The sequence below is a fragment of the Zosterops lateralis genome (assembly GCF_965231275.1).
Source record: "Zosterops lateralis genome assembly, chromosome: 3".
NCBI lineage: Eukaryota > Metazoa > Chordata > Aves > Passeriformes > Zosteropidae > Zosterops > Zosterops lateralis.
In genome coordinates this window covers 48,417,847-48,434,112 of record NC_139764.1, presented here as the reverse complement: position 1 = coordinate 48,434,112, position 16,266 = coordinate 48,417,847, and the positions used below count along the sequence as shown (strand labels likewise).

The window sequence follows — 16,266 nt, the reverse complement described above, 5'->3', positions numbered from 1 at the left end:
TTAACTTCACAAGGAATTGTCCAATGATACAGGCTCTCTGCATGTATAAACCAGGGCACTGGTCTGCAAGGAACTAATTATGGTAATAAAATAGGGCAGCTACCTTTTCAGTAAAAGCTACACTGTGTTATGGTACAACTAGTTCAACATGCCCTGATAGCATCAGCATTTACTGTGAAATCTCCCATTCTAAAGAGAGGAAAGGGTAAAATTTCTGTTAAGTGAGGAAAAAAATGTTACTGTACCAATCAGTTTCTAAAATAGAGCTTACAGCTGTGTGACTGTCCCTTTTAAAGCACAGTTTGCAAAGTCATGACATATAAATTATAGCTTAAGCCATTTTTTGTTACTGTGACATTTGCGGGCCTCTGTTTCCTGTGTGTTATCTGATGAATTGTAAATTATTTGAGAAACTTGCAGTATTTGAGAAAATGTACCAGTGCATTAAACATACGTAAAATTCTCCTGTATATATATACCTATTACATGTGCCAGGTTAGTGTCAGCATTTCTGGAGGGTCTCTCTCTTTAAGGTCCTGGACCTTAAAGAGTCAGGAGGCTTTCCCTGAAGGTGAACTGGACCAAGGTCCCAACTTGCCAGTTTTTTTTAATTTGTTCTGCTATATCCTAATAATTCATTGCAGAGAAGAGAAGGGATATCAGACTTCTTCCAAAATATGAAGATTTATATGTAAAGGAAAGTTATGGGCTTTACTTTTAGGGCTGCTCATGTTTCTGTTCTGCTGTTTCAGCTGATTTGAACAACGTGCGATTCTCCGCCTACCGCACGGCCATCAAAATCCGCAGGCTGCAGAAAGCACTGTGCTGTAAGTTGGGCCTTTCAGGGAAATGGTTTCTTGGCTGTACTTGGGGAAGGGGGGTTCAGCTTCAGTCTAACAACACTAACGGCTGACCAGAGTCATCCTTGACACACTATCAAACCAACAAAATGGCAAGAAGAATTGCCAACAGTAGGCGTCATTGTTGCAAATAAATAAAATAAATTAATAAAAAAGAAGTGCAGCAGGTAAGTTGAAATGGTGAACTCACTAAGAATTGTTTGTATCTCAAATTTTCTGTTTTATAGGTAAATTTATTTACTTATAATTTTTTTAAATTTATATTGCTAGGTATTTAAAAAGCATTTCCTATTGTATCACAACTATGGTTTAATTCAGCAGCAAGTTGCGAGATTACCGTATTCATTCAAGGTTTAGCAGCCTCAGAAGTGATAGTGACAGGAGATCTTCTCCTGGCCTCTGGACTTGGGACTTCTCCAAGTCACACAGCAGGTGTGACTGGAGGATCTGTGCTCTTGTTGAGTCTCCTGCGCAAAGCAAACTGAATTTTAAAAACTCTTGAAGGCTAAATACTTATGAACACACATCTAACAGAAAAAAACAGGGTGAAGTAGAAAAAGCAAAAGGAAACTAGACAATTTTGGAAGGAGATATGGGATGTGAATGAGAGTAAAGGTTGAAATGTATTGGCAACAGATGGTAGAAAATTTATATTACCAAATTTTCTTCTTAGAAATTTTGGTCCCACCAAGGACTACAACTTCATCTCCCAGCAAGATAAAAGAACATTATGAGCTTTTTGCTTATCAGTGTGCAGGGTATAAAGTATTTATCAACATGTACCTAAAAGCAAAAAGCAAAGCAAGAGATCAGAAAGCAGAGTAAATTTCTCCTTGTGTGAGCTCCTCCTCAGGGAAGAGTGGGAAAAAACAGACTGAATGTGACAGATGCTAATATTACTGCCCATTTCTGACAGACATACAGCTTTTCTAGTGACCCGTATAGATCAAGCCTCACTTTTATTACTTCTAAGCTTTGAAGAGGGACATACTTTGTCCTCTTGCTTTTACTGCAAAATATATCAATTTCTGTAATAACTGCCATAGTTAGCTCTCCTCATTCACAGATTTCAGAAGTGCCCTCCTGTTATCTCCAGTTTCAGGGGAGGGAGTTAAAAGAGAGGATAGAAGGAAATAGTAAGAAATAAAGAGAATACTCCACTTTAAAAGAGCTCAAAGTGAAACTTATCTCTACAGATCCAATCTACCTTATTATCTATGAAGCTGTTTGTTTACTCCATCTCTGTGCTACATGGGAAGAGACAGCAGCCAAAAAATCTTTATCTTTGTTATATATGTGTACTTGAAAAAGAATTGGTTTTATTTTTAGGTGGGGAAAGAGTCATCTTCTGGGCTACTGGCATTCATTTTTTGTTCGGAGTTACTTTAGCCTTCCATTGTATTTCCTGTAATTTTAATTGCAGATGCATTTTAAAGGTGTTTGGATGCAGAATGCTTCAGAAAGGCTTATGTGCTAAGGCAAAGAAAATGTCAAAACAAATTATCAAAAATGGAGATCACTGTAAAATGTGACAAATTGCTGTCACAGGCATGGTGTGTGTATAGTGTAAAGGCATTTTTGGTGGGAACTCCCAAGAGCACAGCTGGAGCTGGATACACAGCTCTACTTGCACCTGATAGATTTTGACTTTGCAGTGTAAGTGCTTTACAAGCAGATTCAGGACCAATTTCACTTTAGAGACTTCATTTGAATACTTTAGAAAACTTTGCTGATGCCATATCTCTTCTTGGTAAATGTCAAAAAACCTCAGATCTAGGGAGCTTACTCCCATTTTCCGCATTCTCTTTTTAAAAGAGGAAGTAGAGTTGTGTTTCTTCTTGTTTTGTTTTTTGACAGGTAGATTCCTGCTGAGACATACATTTTCATATATATACGTATGTATTTTGCTGGAATGTAAGAAAGGTTACAAGTTTGAAATCACAAATTCTTAGCCTCTCTGTCTTGGATTGTGTGGGGCAGATGTAGTGAGAGTGCTTTCCCACTTTAGCAGAAGAATGGGGGCAGAGAGTATCCTGTGTTTCAGATGTACTGGGCAACTGTGTAACACCAGGTCCTGATGATATTTTATTCTTGTGCAGAGTTCTTTAGCTCATTTTCAATAACTTATAATGCCCCAGATACTGAGGTATAGTACTAAAAGGCAAAAAGGGAAGAAAATCACCATGTATGTTCAGAATTCTGTTGCTGAGTTCCTCTAGGTGATTTAAAATTTGAGGATGTTAATAGGAATATCAACCACACAAGGGGAAAAACCAGAACATTTAGACATCAGGGACTAAGAGAGCTGTTAGCACTTCCCTGTTTGAGCCAAGAGTGCAGTCTCTTTGCAGGAACTGCTATCTTTTGCAAAGTCTTTTTAATAAAAACTCCACAATAATGCCTGACTATTTTCCATGGGGTTACAGCAGCCTCAAATTTGCCATTAGCAGCTGCATGTAGTTACTTGCTCCTGAGTCAGTGACTCACACCTGCTTTAACAGTCCTGAATAATATGGTTTCTCTTTTTCTTTGGGAAAGTCTCCTTCCTGCAGAAAGGGGAGAAATGGGCCTTGTGCCTGTAGGTTGGATAAAGCAGGATTGGTCATTCAGCATGTTTAAGCAGATGCAAAATGGGACTGCAAAAAATGTATTGCAGCCTGTGTAGGCATCTTGCCAGAAATGGCATGATAGGATAACTGCCTGTCCCAAATTTTATTCAGCCAGGTAACTGCTGAAGTAAGCAGGAATGGAAGTAATTTCCTCTGGTTGTTCTCCATGGATAGTGTAGTTCTCCAGCCAAAAATGTAAGTTTAGCTTATTTGCAGTAGTATAGCATCAGAGTTGTTGTATTTCTTAGTACAAAAATATTGGAAGTATCTCTCCCAGGTCCTTCTGGAATGGGTAGGCAGAAATGTGAATGAGGGATCTTAATGCCAGCAGATCAAGATGTGAAGTTAGCAGGCTTAGTATCTGTTGAATTGCTTCTTTTCAATGCAAGTATGGTAATGTTAAGCCAAAACCAAAAGCTACAACTTCCTGGCATTTCAAAGCTTTCTGAATTTTCACAAGCTTTAAAAAGGGCAGATTTCATGTGCTGTCAGTCTGTTTTATGAAGCTAATTACCTGCTTTTAGCCAGCCATTAAAATGCCTTACAGAAACTCGTTGCAAAATAACCAGTAAACATAAAACCCCACAAACAACAAAAACTCCCACAACCCAAACCTAAAATAAAAGTTAACCCCAAAACAAAACTAACAAACTGGTTGCATTAATTTTTACGGGGATTTTTTTTTTTGTCATGAAGGTTTTTGAAGTCATGAAAGGAAAGCATAAATGTGACCATCTCCTAAGTTCAGTATGTATGTCATCAGATAGCAGATTAACCTCACTTTGCATCACTGCACTCCCTCCATGGCTCAAAAAGTATTCAGGGTTATCCTGTGAACTTTTTGTGGGTTCGTGTTGCTTTTAACTATGCCTGTGAGCCCTTTCCAGTGTATCACATCCTTTATAGCTATTGTAGAAGATTATGCTGCAGTGAGTGTATTGCCAAACATTTCGGCTATCTCAGGTCAAACTAGTGGCAAGGTGTTTTGCTGCAATTACCAGTCTGCCTCTTTGATAAATACATGGCTGGCATTTGTTTGCAAGCCCAAGAGAAGGGCTTAAAATATCCCCAAACAAACAAAAAGCAAAATGAAAACCAAACAAATGTAAACCCCTGCAAATCCGATGCTGTGAGGTTAGAACAGAATGTACTGATTTTAGTGCAAGAGGGGAAAGGCAAGGTGTGAGGTACTATTTCTTACTGTATGAAGATGTGAGGAAGGGTAGATAAGGGAAACAGGCTTGGGAATGTAACCTTCTTTTGGTAGATGATCATTGAGTTCTTGACCAAATTGCTCACAGTGGTTAATGTTATTTTGTTTTTGCTTCTTTTTCTATTGTTCTTGTTTTTCCAGCCAAGATAGAATTACCCCATTTGCACAGGCTGCAAATCCGGGGTTCTTATTTAACATTGTTATTCTCCGCCTCTCCTCTTGTGAGACCACACCTGGAATAGTCCATCCAGATCTGGAGTCCTCAGCACAGGAAAGATGTGGACTTGTTGGAGCAGTCAAGAGGGGAGCAGTGAGAATGATTGAGGGTTGGAGTACCTCTCCTATGAGGAAAGGCTGAGAGAGCTGAGGTTGTTCATCCTGGAGAAGAGAAGGCTCCAGGGAGGCCTTAGAGCAGTCTTTCAGTACCTAAGGAAGGCTTATAAAAAATAGGGAGAATAATTCTTTTGAAAGGATAGATCATGATAGGACAAGGAGAAACAGTTCTAAACTAAAAGAGGAGACATTTAGATTAGGTATTAGGAAGAAATTATTTACTGTGAGGATGGTGAGACACTGGCACAGATTGCCCAGAGAAATTGTGGATTCTCCGTCTCTGGTAGTGTTCAAAGCCAGACTATGGGGCTTTGAGCAACCTGGTCTAGTGGGAGGTGTCTCTGCCCATGGCAGAGGGGTTGGAACTAGAAAATCTTTAAGGTTCCTTCCAACAAAAATCGTTTTCTGATTCTATGATTCCTTGTGGTGATAGGTGAAGAGCAGTTCACAACATGTCAGAGATTGTCATGTGGATTTTTTTCATTTGAGAGATGACACTTATAGTGCAAATGTGTTACTGACTCTTCACAAACAGCTCAGAATGAGCTTTTAATATACTTCAACTGCATGTTATGTATATCGTAGCAAGCATACTAATACATTGCAACTATTTTTTTTTTACTTAAAGTCCTTGATCCTGTAAAAAAAAGTCAGAGGATTTTACCATTTATGTTTTGTCTTTTCCACTTCCTTTTGCAAAAGGAGTTAGAAGAGCTCATTGATGGCCTTTCATTTTCACCATGCAAACCCCAGATTTTCACAATCGTATTTGAATTGTTTTGAGAGCAAAACCCTTTTCCCACTGTAAAATATGAATTGCATCACCAACTGCTTATACAAAGAATTCTGTCATACAGGAGATAAAAATATTTTTCAGGAAAACATAGCATTTAGTGTTCTGGAAAACTACAGTAAATAACCTTTCTGTGTTCCTCTCCCTGCTTTCTCTTAAGCCCTAACTTAGCAACTGCTGTTCAGTTAATCAGGCCTCAGTACATTTTTACTGCCTTTAAGAAAGAATTCTTACCTAAGGATTTGCTTTGCTTTACATTTTATCAAAAGTGATAGTCATTTTTAGGATTCTGCTTTATGGTAAATACAAAGAATCCTGTAAGCCTTGTGATTTCTCTGTGCCCACATCCAAAGTTAGGGTCCTCTAATTACAAAGACTACTTAAGCAGCTATTTTAATGCTGTTCTGAGCTGCATAGTGTAATTATTTTTATATTCCAGGTTTTTTTGATAAATAGTGCCAAAGTACTGTTGACTTGTCACAGAGAATGGTTTGTCACTATAACATTACTAAATGAAATCCACTAGGCTAGTTGTTTGCAGTGTTTGCTACAATTTGCACATGAACAATTATTGTTAATGTAATGTTCAGGAATCTGTATTCACACTTATTTACTTTATTTTATTTTATATTTTATTTTATTTTCCTTTAATTTTCCTATTATTTTCTTATTATATTCCTATTATTTTTTTAAAAATCTATTATTAGTGGACCTGTTGGACCTGAACACAACAAGCGAAGTTTTCAAACAGCACAAGTTGAGTCAAAATGATCAGCTGATTGGTGTCCAGGATGTGATCAGTTGTCTCACTACCATCTACAGTGGACTTGAAGAGAAACACAAAGATATGGTGAATGTTCCTCTCTGTGTAGACATGTGTCTTAACTGGCTACTCAACGTGTATGATAGGTAAGAAAAATTGGTTTTTTGTCACTGTGTCGTACCTCCAGGAATTATAAATTATAAAGTCTGAAAAATGTCTTTATTAAAAAGTTGTTTTCTGATGGTTTTGTCTCCATAATAAAAGTGCAGTTGCATGCAATAAGATGTTTCTTATGCTGTCCTGCTCAGCATTGAACTGAGATTACACTGCTTTTATGCCCCTACCAAAGAAACATTGAAAGGATTTCAAGAAATGTGTATGTGAATAGAGAGCTAGGACACTGCTTTAACTGTGTTCCTACTGTGAATATTCCAAGTTTCCCAGATTGATTGCTATTTACATCAGATTCTATTTGTGCCATAGGTAGGGAGAGTTTTCTTTATGTATTTTATCTTTAGTTACTTGCACTCATCATCCTGGCTCAGCTCCCTGCCCTGAGTCCTCTGTTGAATGGAGGTTGTTGTGATCTCAGCACTAAATCCTGTCTGACTCTGGAGGGTCAGCAGAGTCCTGCTTCTGGCTCAATTCCAGCAGGTACAGCTCCTGCCATGGATCAGTGTTGAGGGCTGGTGTTATGTGGTCCACCTGCCCTTGTCCTGGCAGCAAGGCTGTATTTCCCAAGGGCATTGAGTTTGCCTCAAGAATACTTTGGGATGATAGAGTAAGAACTTGTGGCTTTACTTAAATACACATTTGTTGTTTCCAGAGAGAGAGAGAAAAAAAACCCACAAAAAAAAAAAAAAAAAAAAAAAAAAAAAAAAAAAGGTAAAATAAAAAACAAACAAACCCCAACCAAACAAAACACAACAACAACAACAACAACAACAACAACAACAATATCCACTCCAGTAGCCCCTTGTGGTTGTGGCTCCTTTGTGAGCCTCTCATCCTTTCTTTCTTCTGATGAAAATTGAACTCTGCCCTCTCTGCCCTGCCCTATGTCAGCCTGCATGACCTGCAAGCAATCTGCTTTTATTTAGTTGTGCTTTTGAGTCATGAGTTTGTTGCTTATTTTTCTTGCTGACATTCACTATTCTTACCTCCCTTGTGTAGTAAAAACTGGGGAAAGACTTGGTTCCCATCAGCTCCTCCATTAAATGTGTCTCCTCACATTGCTTCAACAAAGGCATTTCAGGACTCTTTTGGGGCTGACTAAAGACTCAGTAGTGCAGTACAGGTTGTGATTGCTTCAGTGTGTTTGATTGAATATGTGCTTTAGTTCAGAGCTATAAACAGAATTGCAAATCGGAATTTCTAAGCTCCATGAGGCTGGTTACAAAATTTATTTTCTTTCTCCCCATTTGAAGTTGAAAAGAGCAAAAGTATTTCTTGAATAGCGATAAAAATTCTTATACCTGGCTTTGCAAATGGGAGCTTTTACTTGTAGATGTATGCATTATCTTCAGTATGTTCACTCAGTGCCAAATTCTAGCAGTTCATAGCTTTTTCCCCCTCAGAGGATTACATACCAGTTCTCCTAGACTTCATGGATATTTTACTTTACTTTGGTTTTACGGGGGAGGGAAGGAGGGAAGAGAGTACATAGGACCATTTGTCATTTATGTGCTGGCTACTGGCATTCAAACATTGCTTTTAAATATTGTGATATCTCTGTTAGTTGGACTTCTCTCCCTTACTGCTGAAAAATTAGAGGGTCCCCCAAATATCGACTAGGATTTCTTCCTGTATTTATTTTAATTTTGGAGAGTTCTGTATTGTGAGTAACTAAACACGCCACTTGCAAATAGAGCAGTAGATCAAGTGAGTTGCTTGACTTAAATGTTATTGGCAATTTAGAATAAGAGACGTAATAATGGCAGAAAATTCTTTTTGTAATTACGGGCTGGTTTTTGTTTTCTTTCAGACTGAACACAAATCTACTGCATTTTCTTCATCTTATCTTTGCATCCTAACATCAGTTAAAAGTCAGTTGTTTATTTAAAATTAATTTAGTAAGCAGCAAACCTTTCTTTCAATGTTTCCAGTTTCTCCCATTTCCCCTTGACTGTTATGTTGAAAACTTAGCATAGACAATTCTTCAAGCCCATTAAATTGAGTCTTTATTCAAACTTTGAAAAATCGAGGATGAAGGTTTACTAAGAGAAAATTACATTTCACAGTGTGTTTCCTTGTTCCCCCTTCAAATTCACTCCAGGAAGAAAAAGAAATGCTAAAAGACCAGGCACCAATTCTAAGCTGGAATTTTTGATTTTGTTTTCTAAACTGGCTTTTACAAAAGAGCTAATTTGTATCTTGGCATTTCCATTGTGTATATTGCATTGGTGTTAAGCATATAAAATGTGTAAAGTTGTTAAACTGCCAACAAAAAGCATCTGTTAGTCACATGCTGCTAACCTGAGATTTAATTACAGATTCACAGATAATGGCAAACTGAATAGTTCTCCTGACTTAACTTGCAGATATCTTTGGCCCTTAAAAAGAATCAATTTATTTTTAGAAAAGGTCTGTTATGTTCTGGTATTTTCTGACACATTAAGAATAATTCATTCTGAGCAGAGGAGAGAAACACTAAAATTACTCAGTGACTTTTACTACATCAAGGACTCAAAGGTTGTTCCAGACATCAACGTCTGCCCTTATAAACACTTTCCGAACTTAAAGTTGTTCTTTTTTTGGCTAGTCCAAAGACTTTTTTTTTTTTTTTTTTTTTTTTTTTTTTTTTTTTTTTTTTTTTTTTTTTATGAAATTAGAGATAAATATCTTGATACTTACAATGAGAACTGTGGAGAAGATTTTTTGCTCTTTAAAATACTTTGGCTAGGCCTGTGTTTAAAGCATCCAAAAGCAATAGCTGGTGGTTTTTCTTTTCAGTTATATACTGTCAAGTTTGCTGAAATCTCCAGACATCATTTATATAAAAAGGACTGATAGCTTTCAGTACTAATGGAAAAGTTTAATACCCCTTGAAATGAGTTGTTTCTATATGTACTGATTCAGGGCGATGACTCATTTCAATTAGAATTACCCATAAAGAAACTTTTATGTGCACTGGTTAAATATTTTGCAATGTTTATCTGACTTTCTGTATTTCAACTTTTAAATTTTCTTAGGGTTTGGTTTTTTTTCTTTTAAATGCTAGGATACTTTTGATAATGCCTTCTTTTAAATTGAATTTCTTTGCTACATTAGTCTGAGAAGGGTATCTGTGGTATCTATGCTGACATTTTCCATATGATCAAAGCTGTCTTTCATGATCATTCTCTGCATCCCAATCTTCCCCTGAAGAATCACAACTTTGTTATTTATCGTTGCACTCATACACCTGGCAGCTTCTAACACCAGGCTGTTAATATCCCAGGCCTTACCAGCGTGTTCATTTCAGTAAAATCTGAACTTCTGAGGAATGAGGATGAGAAACCTGCTCAGTCAGCCTTAACTTTATGCCCTGGTTTTGACAGTAGCTGATGGAAGTTTTCTGCATGCACTCCAATTGCATCCCCTGTGTTTATGATGGCTGTTTGGATACATAGAGCACTCTGTGGGAGCAGCTTAGTAGGCTGTGATAGCAGTAAGAATGCTCTGGGAAGGTTCTGGCCCTCTGTAAGGCAGAAAAATGAGCTCCTTTGTCTGACTTTTCTATGGGTGATCCAGGGGAGGTGTCTGTGCTGACCTTCATTGATCTACGTGTTGCTGGGCTGTGCAGATAACTGATAGCTGCAGTCCCTGGTAGTCCTCAGCTGCAGTGCCAGTGTTGTCTAGGCTTGAGAGCTCTTGGACAAGAGAAGGCTGAATGGCTCTGGCCTCTTCTTCATTCTCTAGTTTTCCTTGCTAGTAGTTGAGTTTTTATGCTATTGTGCCTCCTCCTCCAGGGCATAGGGCTCCTCTAGACTTCATATTATAATTTTGTTTTCAAAAATTCTTTATTGTGTACTTGTGTTTGCAGTCTCTTATACTTAATCTTGTTGCCTGTCTGACATCTTTTTTTTTTTAATCTGGCTAACTCCTATATGCAACTGTGCCTATCACTGGTTGTCCTTTTGGCATTCACATACTTAGATAAAATGCTTATATGTACTATGTCATCACAGAGCTACAGAATATGTGCATACCATTGTTGGTAAACACTAGTTTTATACTTACATTCAACAATTTAGTAATAATTATATCCTGATTAGTATATTTATAATTTACAGGTTTCTAAGGCCTCTGTTTTGACTATGGTATAGACTGTTTACCTGTCAAGAAGTTTAGGATCCTAACTCTGTGTTAGGAAGTTATTTAGAGAAAGGAATAGATTCAGGCTACCCTGCATCAGGATCAGAGCGAAAAAAAAAAAAAAATTGAGCTGGTTAAAGTGGCTTTATCAATTGATTTTGTAATGACAAGCATACTTGTATTGCTATAATGGGTCTGAATAATGTGCTGACATTTGTGGCATATATGACCCATACATTTTTATGAATTCAGAAATTAAAAAGTTTCTTGAGCCTTCCCACTATAAGGCCTTGATTCTTAGGTGTTTGTACATGTTGGTCAACTAGGTGGTTGTGGTGCCATTCAGAGGCACCTTGCAAGACAGGCTTGTGACAAAGTAGCCTAATAGTCTCCCAGCATGTTGAGGGAGGTGATCCTGCTCTTCTACTCAGCATTGATGAGACACATCTGGAGTCCTGGGTCCAGTTCTGGGCTCCCCCAGGACAAAAGAGATGTTTACAAACTGGCATGAGTCCAGTGAAATACCATGAAGACAATGAAGGGCTTGGAGTAACTGATGTATCAGTAGAGGCTGGGAGAGATGGGACTTTTCAACCTGGAGAAGTTTCAGGAGGATCTTATCAATGTGCATAAATACCCAATGGGAGCAGAAGAGAAGATGGAGTCAGGCTTTTCTCAGTGGTGTGCAGTGACAGGACAAGAGGCAGCAGGCACAACCTGAAACACAGGAATTTTTCTTAAACATATGAAACATGATGTTTTTTAATGTTGGAGTGATCAAGCAGTTACTCAGAGAAGCTGTTCAATCTCCATCCTTGAAGATACTGAAGTGATGGGATATGATCCAGGAAAGTCTGCCCTACCTGGCTGAGCAGGGACATTGGTCTCTGGAGGCACCTCCTAATCTCAGTGGTTTTGCGCCTCACTAAGCTGGGAAAACTTAAACCATTGGCTTGGAAATGTCAGAACTGCAAAGTTTACGGGTTTGGGGGGAGAGAGGGAGTGTGTGTGGCATTTGGTTTTGGTGTGTGGGGTTTTTTTACTGTATATATGTCATTACAGTGCTAATATTTTCTGTTTCCAAGAAAGAGACTAGAGGTGAATATGTTACTCTTTCAAAAAATGTAATATTGCAGGCTATGTAATTATTTATCTACTTTATTGGGAAAATGCTTTTTGTGTGAAGGAAGTTTTTCAAAGACCCTACAGAAATCTTCTGAAATCAGGAGAACCCTGAAGCCTTGACATTTGTGCCCCGATCTTTTACCTGCAAAGTCTAAGTTTCTGTCTTTAATAAACAAAATTTTGTGGTCAGTCCTGAGTTAAATCAAACCCAAATAAATGTTCACTTTTTTTTTCTGATGAATATAAATTTAAAGCACAAACAACCATACACAGGAAAGAATAGGGAAATAACTTTATCAGGGTGTAAAATGAGCCATTTAGATGGCAAGGTATGCCAGAATGATGTAGTGTCTGTGATTGAAAGGGGTAATTTGAAGCTAAGCTTGAATATATAAAAAGGTGGCACTTTTATAACATTCTGGAAAATTGGGTCCTGATTTTCCAACTAGGCAGTAAAAATAATAGATGTTTTTGATTAATTTTGCAATAATTTCTCTGTACCTCTGTTCTGTCTTATGGAATGAAGATACTGCTGTCTAGTGTTACTAGATTAGATGATGTTGTGAAGACAAATGCATTCATATTTGTAAGTTGCTTAGCTAATTTATCAAGAACCCCGGAGTAAATTAATAATTTTGTATTCAACACAACACTTCTGAAGTAAATCAGACAGCAGACCATATGCTGAATGGATAGGATAGAAAGAGATATGTAACAACCACTTCAGAAGTAATTAAAGGATATATAACTTCACTGTGGCAGAAAGGACCAAAGTAAGGTTTGAGGTGATATTAAATTTAGTGTTATCTTACTCGTTGGTGAAAGACCCAGCTAAACTTATGTCTGTAATATATACAGTTTAACTATTCCCAAGAATTTTTTTTTTTTGCAGCATCTCATTTAAAGACAAATTGTGTCATGTTTTTTCATGTTTGAAAGAAGAAAGAATTTTTAAGAGTATGTTTTTGCACTGATCTTCAGAACTTTGAAATTGTCCTTTTCCATGTAGGCTGGGTTTGTTGTTTTAGTTCTTTTTGAACCGCATTTGCCCTGCAGGCTTAATATTGCTTGCTTTGGAACCTACTTATCTGTTCTCAAGTTGCTTTTTAGGTTTGGACATACTTTCTTTCATGCTGGACAAGACGAGCCTGAAGTGACATTGCTTAAAAATAATGACAGCTCCAAACATCGAATTAGTGCATGTGATTGCTTATTTATATCCCAATATTGTGTATGTCAGAACATTTTAAACATAAAACAAACAAAAAAGGAAAAATGTTTAATTACTGTGATATAAAAACTTGGTTTTATTTTACAGTCCTTGTGTTTCACACTGAGTAATAGGCCTTCCTGCTGCGTGCTAATGTATTTTTTTCTGTGTATATCACATTAATAAATCATTTTCAGAACTTTGCAAAACTAAATGTCTGTTCTTTTGTAGTAGTACAAGCTGTTTTGACATGTAAAACCACTTAGAAGGCAAGCTGAGCTTTTGTATGGGAAGAATTCATAATGTGATTTTCAATGTTAATGGTTTTTTGAGATCTGAAGTATATTTGAAATATAACTCTCCAATGTCTTTGTATTATTTAATAGACTTGTTGGAATGAAATAAAATGAAACTGTATTAAATTGTCTTGTCTTTGTAATTTCAGTGGCCGAACTGGAAAAATTCGAGTGCAGTCCCTGAAAATTGGCTTGATGTCTCTTTCTAAGGGCCTTCTGGAAGAGAAGTACAGATGTAAGGAAGAATTTCTTTTACAAAATACTCTATATAATTAAGTCATGTACAATGAGAAAGCACCTAGCAAAAATTTGTAGTAAAGCATTTCCCAGGTCTTTTGCAAGGCAGTTTTCTTTTGAGTAAGTTAAAAAGAATTATTTTCATTATCACCAGTGGCAGTGGTTAAATTTATATCTTGACTGAAATCTACTATTGTCCATTCTGAATTGTCAAAAGGCATAGTAGTGCAGTCCCCAAAAGGAAAAGGAGAATATATCTGTGTAGAAGACAGAGAACTATTATATTTGATTCTGTTCTCTCTTCTATATGTTTTGTTTAGGGAAAAATCAAGCAAGTTAGTGCTGATTGCATCAGATTGATATGGCTAATAAAGCAAGGAAACACATCAAAATCCAGCAATTGTATTTAGTGGTCTACAACAAAGAGTGTCTGAACTCTGAAAATGGTTTTCCAGTATATGTGCTTTCTGCCAGGATTGCACAATGAAAGTTTAAATTATGTTGATTTTAGTAATCTTACAAGCTTGAGAAATGCTGAGTAATATAAAAATATTTCACAAAAATAAATGCAAGACCAGAAGAGAATTGAGTAAATTTGTGGAAAAAAGCCCTGACAAACACAGAAAAAAATTTGAAGTGCTATATTAGAGCATTCTAGATGATGGACATTTACATATTATGCACATAATCTTAAATTTGCTGTTCTTTACAGTAGTTCCTTGACTCATTTTGGAAGCGCATGGAAAAATTATAGAGAGACTGAATTTGCTCCATGTACCTTTGGAGCTCTGCAAAAATTTCTGCTTTCCTTAAGAACATTTATAAGCAATCTTGTAAACTTAGTTATTAACATCGAACAACAGTAGAGGTGTTTTATGCATTGAGACATAGTTTGACATCTGAATTATGTATTGAGACTTAGGAGTGTTTAGTTTACTTCTGACATTTGACATATATGTGAAGTATTCCATAACTAAAAAAGAGCTTGATGGACATACCTTTGTTCCATAATTACAATTCAGAAGGTAATCTATTGTTTTGTGTGAAATAAAAAGCTTTCATAAAGTGTAGAAGTTAGACTGTGGGTGATAAACTGATAACTCTAGGAAAAGATGGTTTTAAAAAAAGTTCTGAAACCTGAGAACATTCCCATTAAATTGCTATTGGTAGTACATTAGTATATAGTTGCCAAATACAGGCACTGAAGCAGAATAAGGAAATTGCTAGGCCAGCTTCATATTTGTTGTTGCTTTGTGTTTAGTAATAAAATTAAAATGGCAGCTGATGGTGGCTACAGATTTTACATAATTTATGTCAACAAGATGGACTTTTACTCTGAATGATGCTGTGAGAAGTCCTAAAAAAATTAGTAGAGAATAAGTTTCAGAAGACTTTGTACCAAGTGATCATAACTTCAACCTGAAATACATCTGAAATTAAAGTAGTTGCTTGCATTCTCAAAGCAGAGAATTAATAGTCAGATAATGCATCTTTTCGCTGTAACTCGTGCTCTGATCAATGTGCCAGGCTTTGATATCTTTTTAGCTTTATTGTCCTTATGAGCCTTAAAATTGTCACGGAAAAACTCTTCAATCCAAAAGAAATTTTGCTAACGAAGATATGTGTGTCAGGTGCTGTTCTTGGCTTGCAGTGGCTTTGAAGTCATTGTTTTGGGGTCCTCTGGCACGAGCTGTCAGAGACTCCTCTTTGATATGAACTCTTTTGATCCTTTTGATTTTGTCATACCCTACTAATCATCTCATGTTGAGAGAAATTTTGTCATATATACTCAGTTTTCAGTCCTTGAGTGAAAATTGTAATGGAATTCCTGAGTATTTATAAGGAAACCAGTCACTTAGGAAAAAAAATAGGACCCCCGCAAACATGGGTGCCTAATACTAATTACCTGCCTTTTGATTTTTCCCTTTCTTGGACCAACTCTTGGAGTTTGCTTCTACTTTTGACTGTTTCTTCTAAGCATTTCTGAGGCGTTGGCAGTCACAGGCTGCTCTGAGAGTGACAGTTGTTGGGTGGTTGTGGTTAGAGCCCTCAGCAGAGCACAGACAGTGCCTTCAAGGCACTAGCCTTTGGGAGGCATGCTCTTCTTAGAGTGGTTGGTGATAAAATAAGCAAGTTTCTTGTTTTAAAAGCTTTTGGATAAACCCTTAGGTCTTTTGTAAAGCTCTTGGCTGAAATGTTTGCTGCTCAAATGTTCAGCCTTCCTAGAGACCATATGTTAATTTCCAGTATAGGTAGGACCTTTTCACTTGACCCATTTTTAAAAAATGCTTTAACAGAGAAATTTCCCAGATTTTTTTTTTTAAATTTAATTAGACTTCTTTTTAAGATTTTAGACTTCAGGGTTGACATGAGAATAGATCTTTAATTAAAAGTTCCAATTGCTTTAGAGGAAACATTGAAGCCTCAATTAAAGAATGCGTATTCTTGAAAATGTTTGAGACATGCTTAACTTCAAGCACATGCCTGAGTGCTCATGACAATAAAAATGGACCTCCAAAAGTAATTCAGTA

The 16,266-nt window shown here is 36.9% G+C and overlaps 1 protein-coding gene across 6 annotated transcripts in view; it reads left to right on the top strand.

The window, feature by feature from the left end:
• Positions 1-16,266, top strand: part of UTRN (utrophin) — a gene marked incomplete at its 3' end in the record, with an annotated part of 340,309 nt that overhangs the window by 280,571 nt on the left and 43,472 nt on the right. For all 6 annotated transcript variants that reach the window (XM_083856272.1, XM_083856271.1, XM_083856273.1 and 3 more), the window contains 3 exons: positions 753-827; positions 6,516-6,717; positions 13,648-13,733. In XM_083856272.1, coding sequence (XP_083712398.1) covers positions 753-827; positions 6,516-6,717; positions 13,648-13,733 — 363 coding nt within the window. The remainder of the gene's footprint in view (positions 1-752; positions 828-6,515; positions 6,718-13,647; positions 13,734-16,266) is intronic.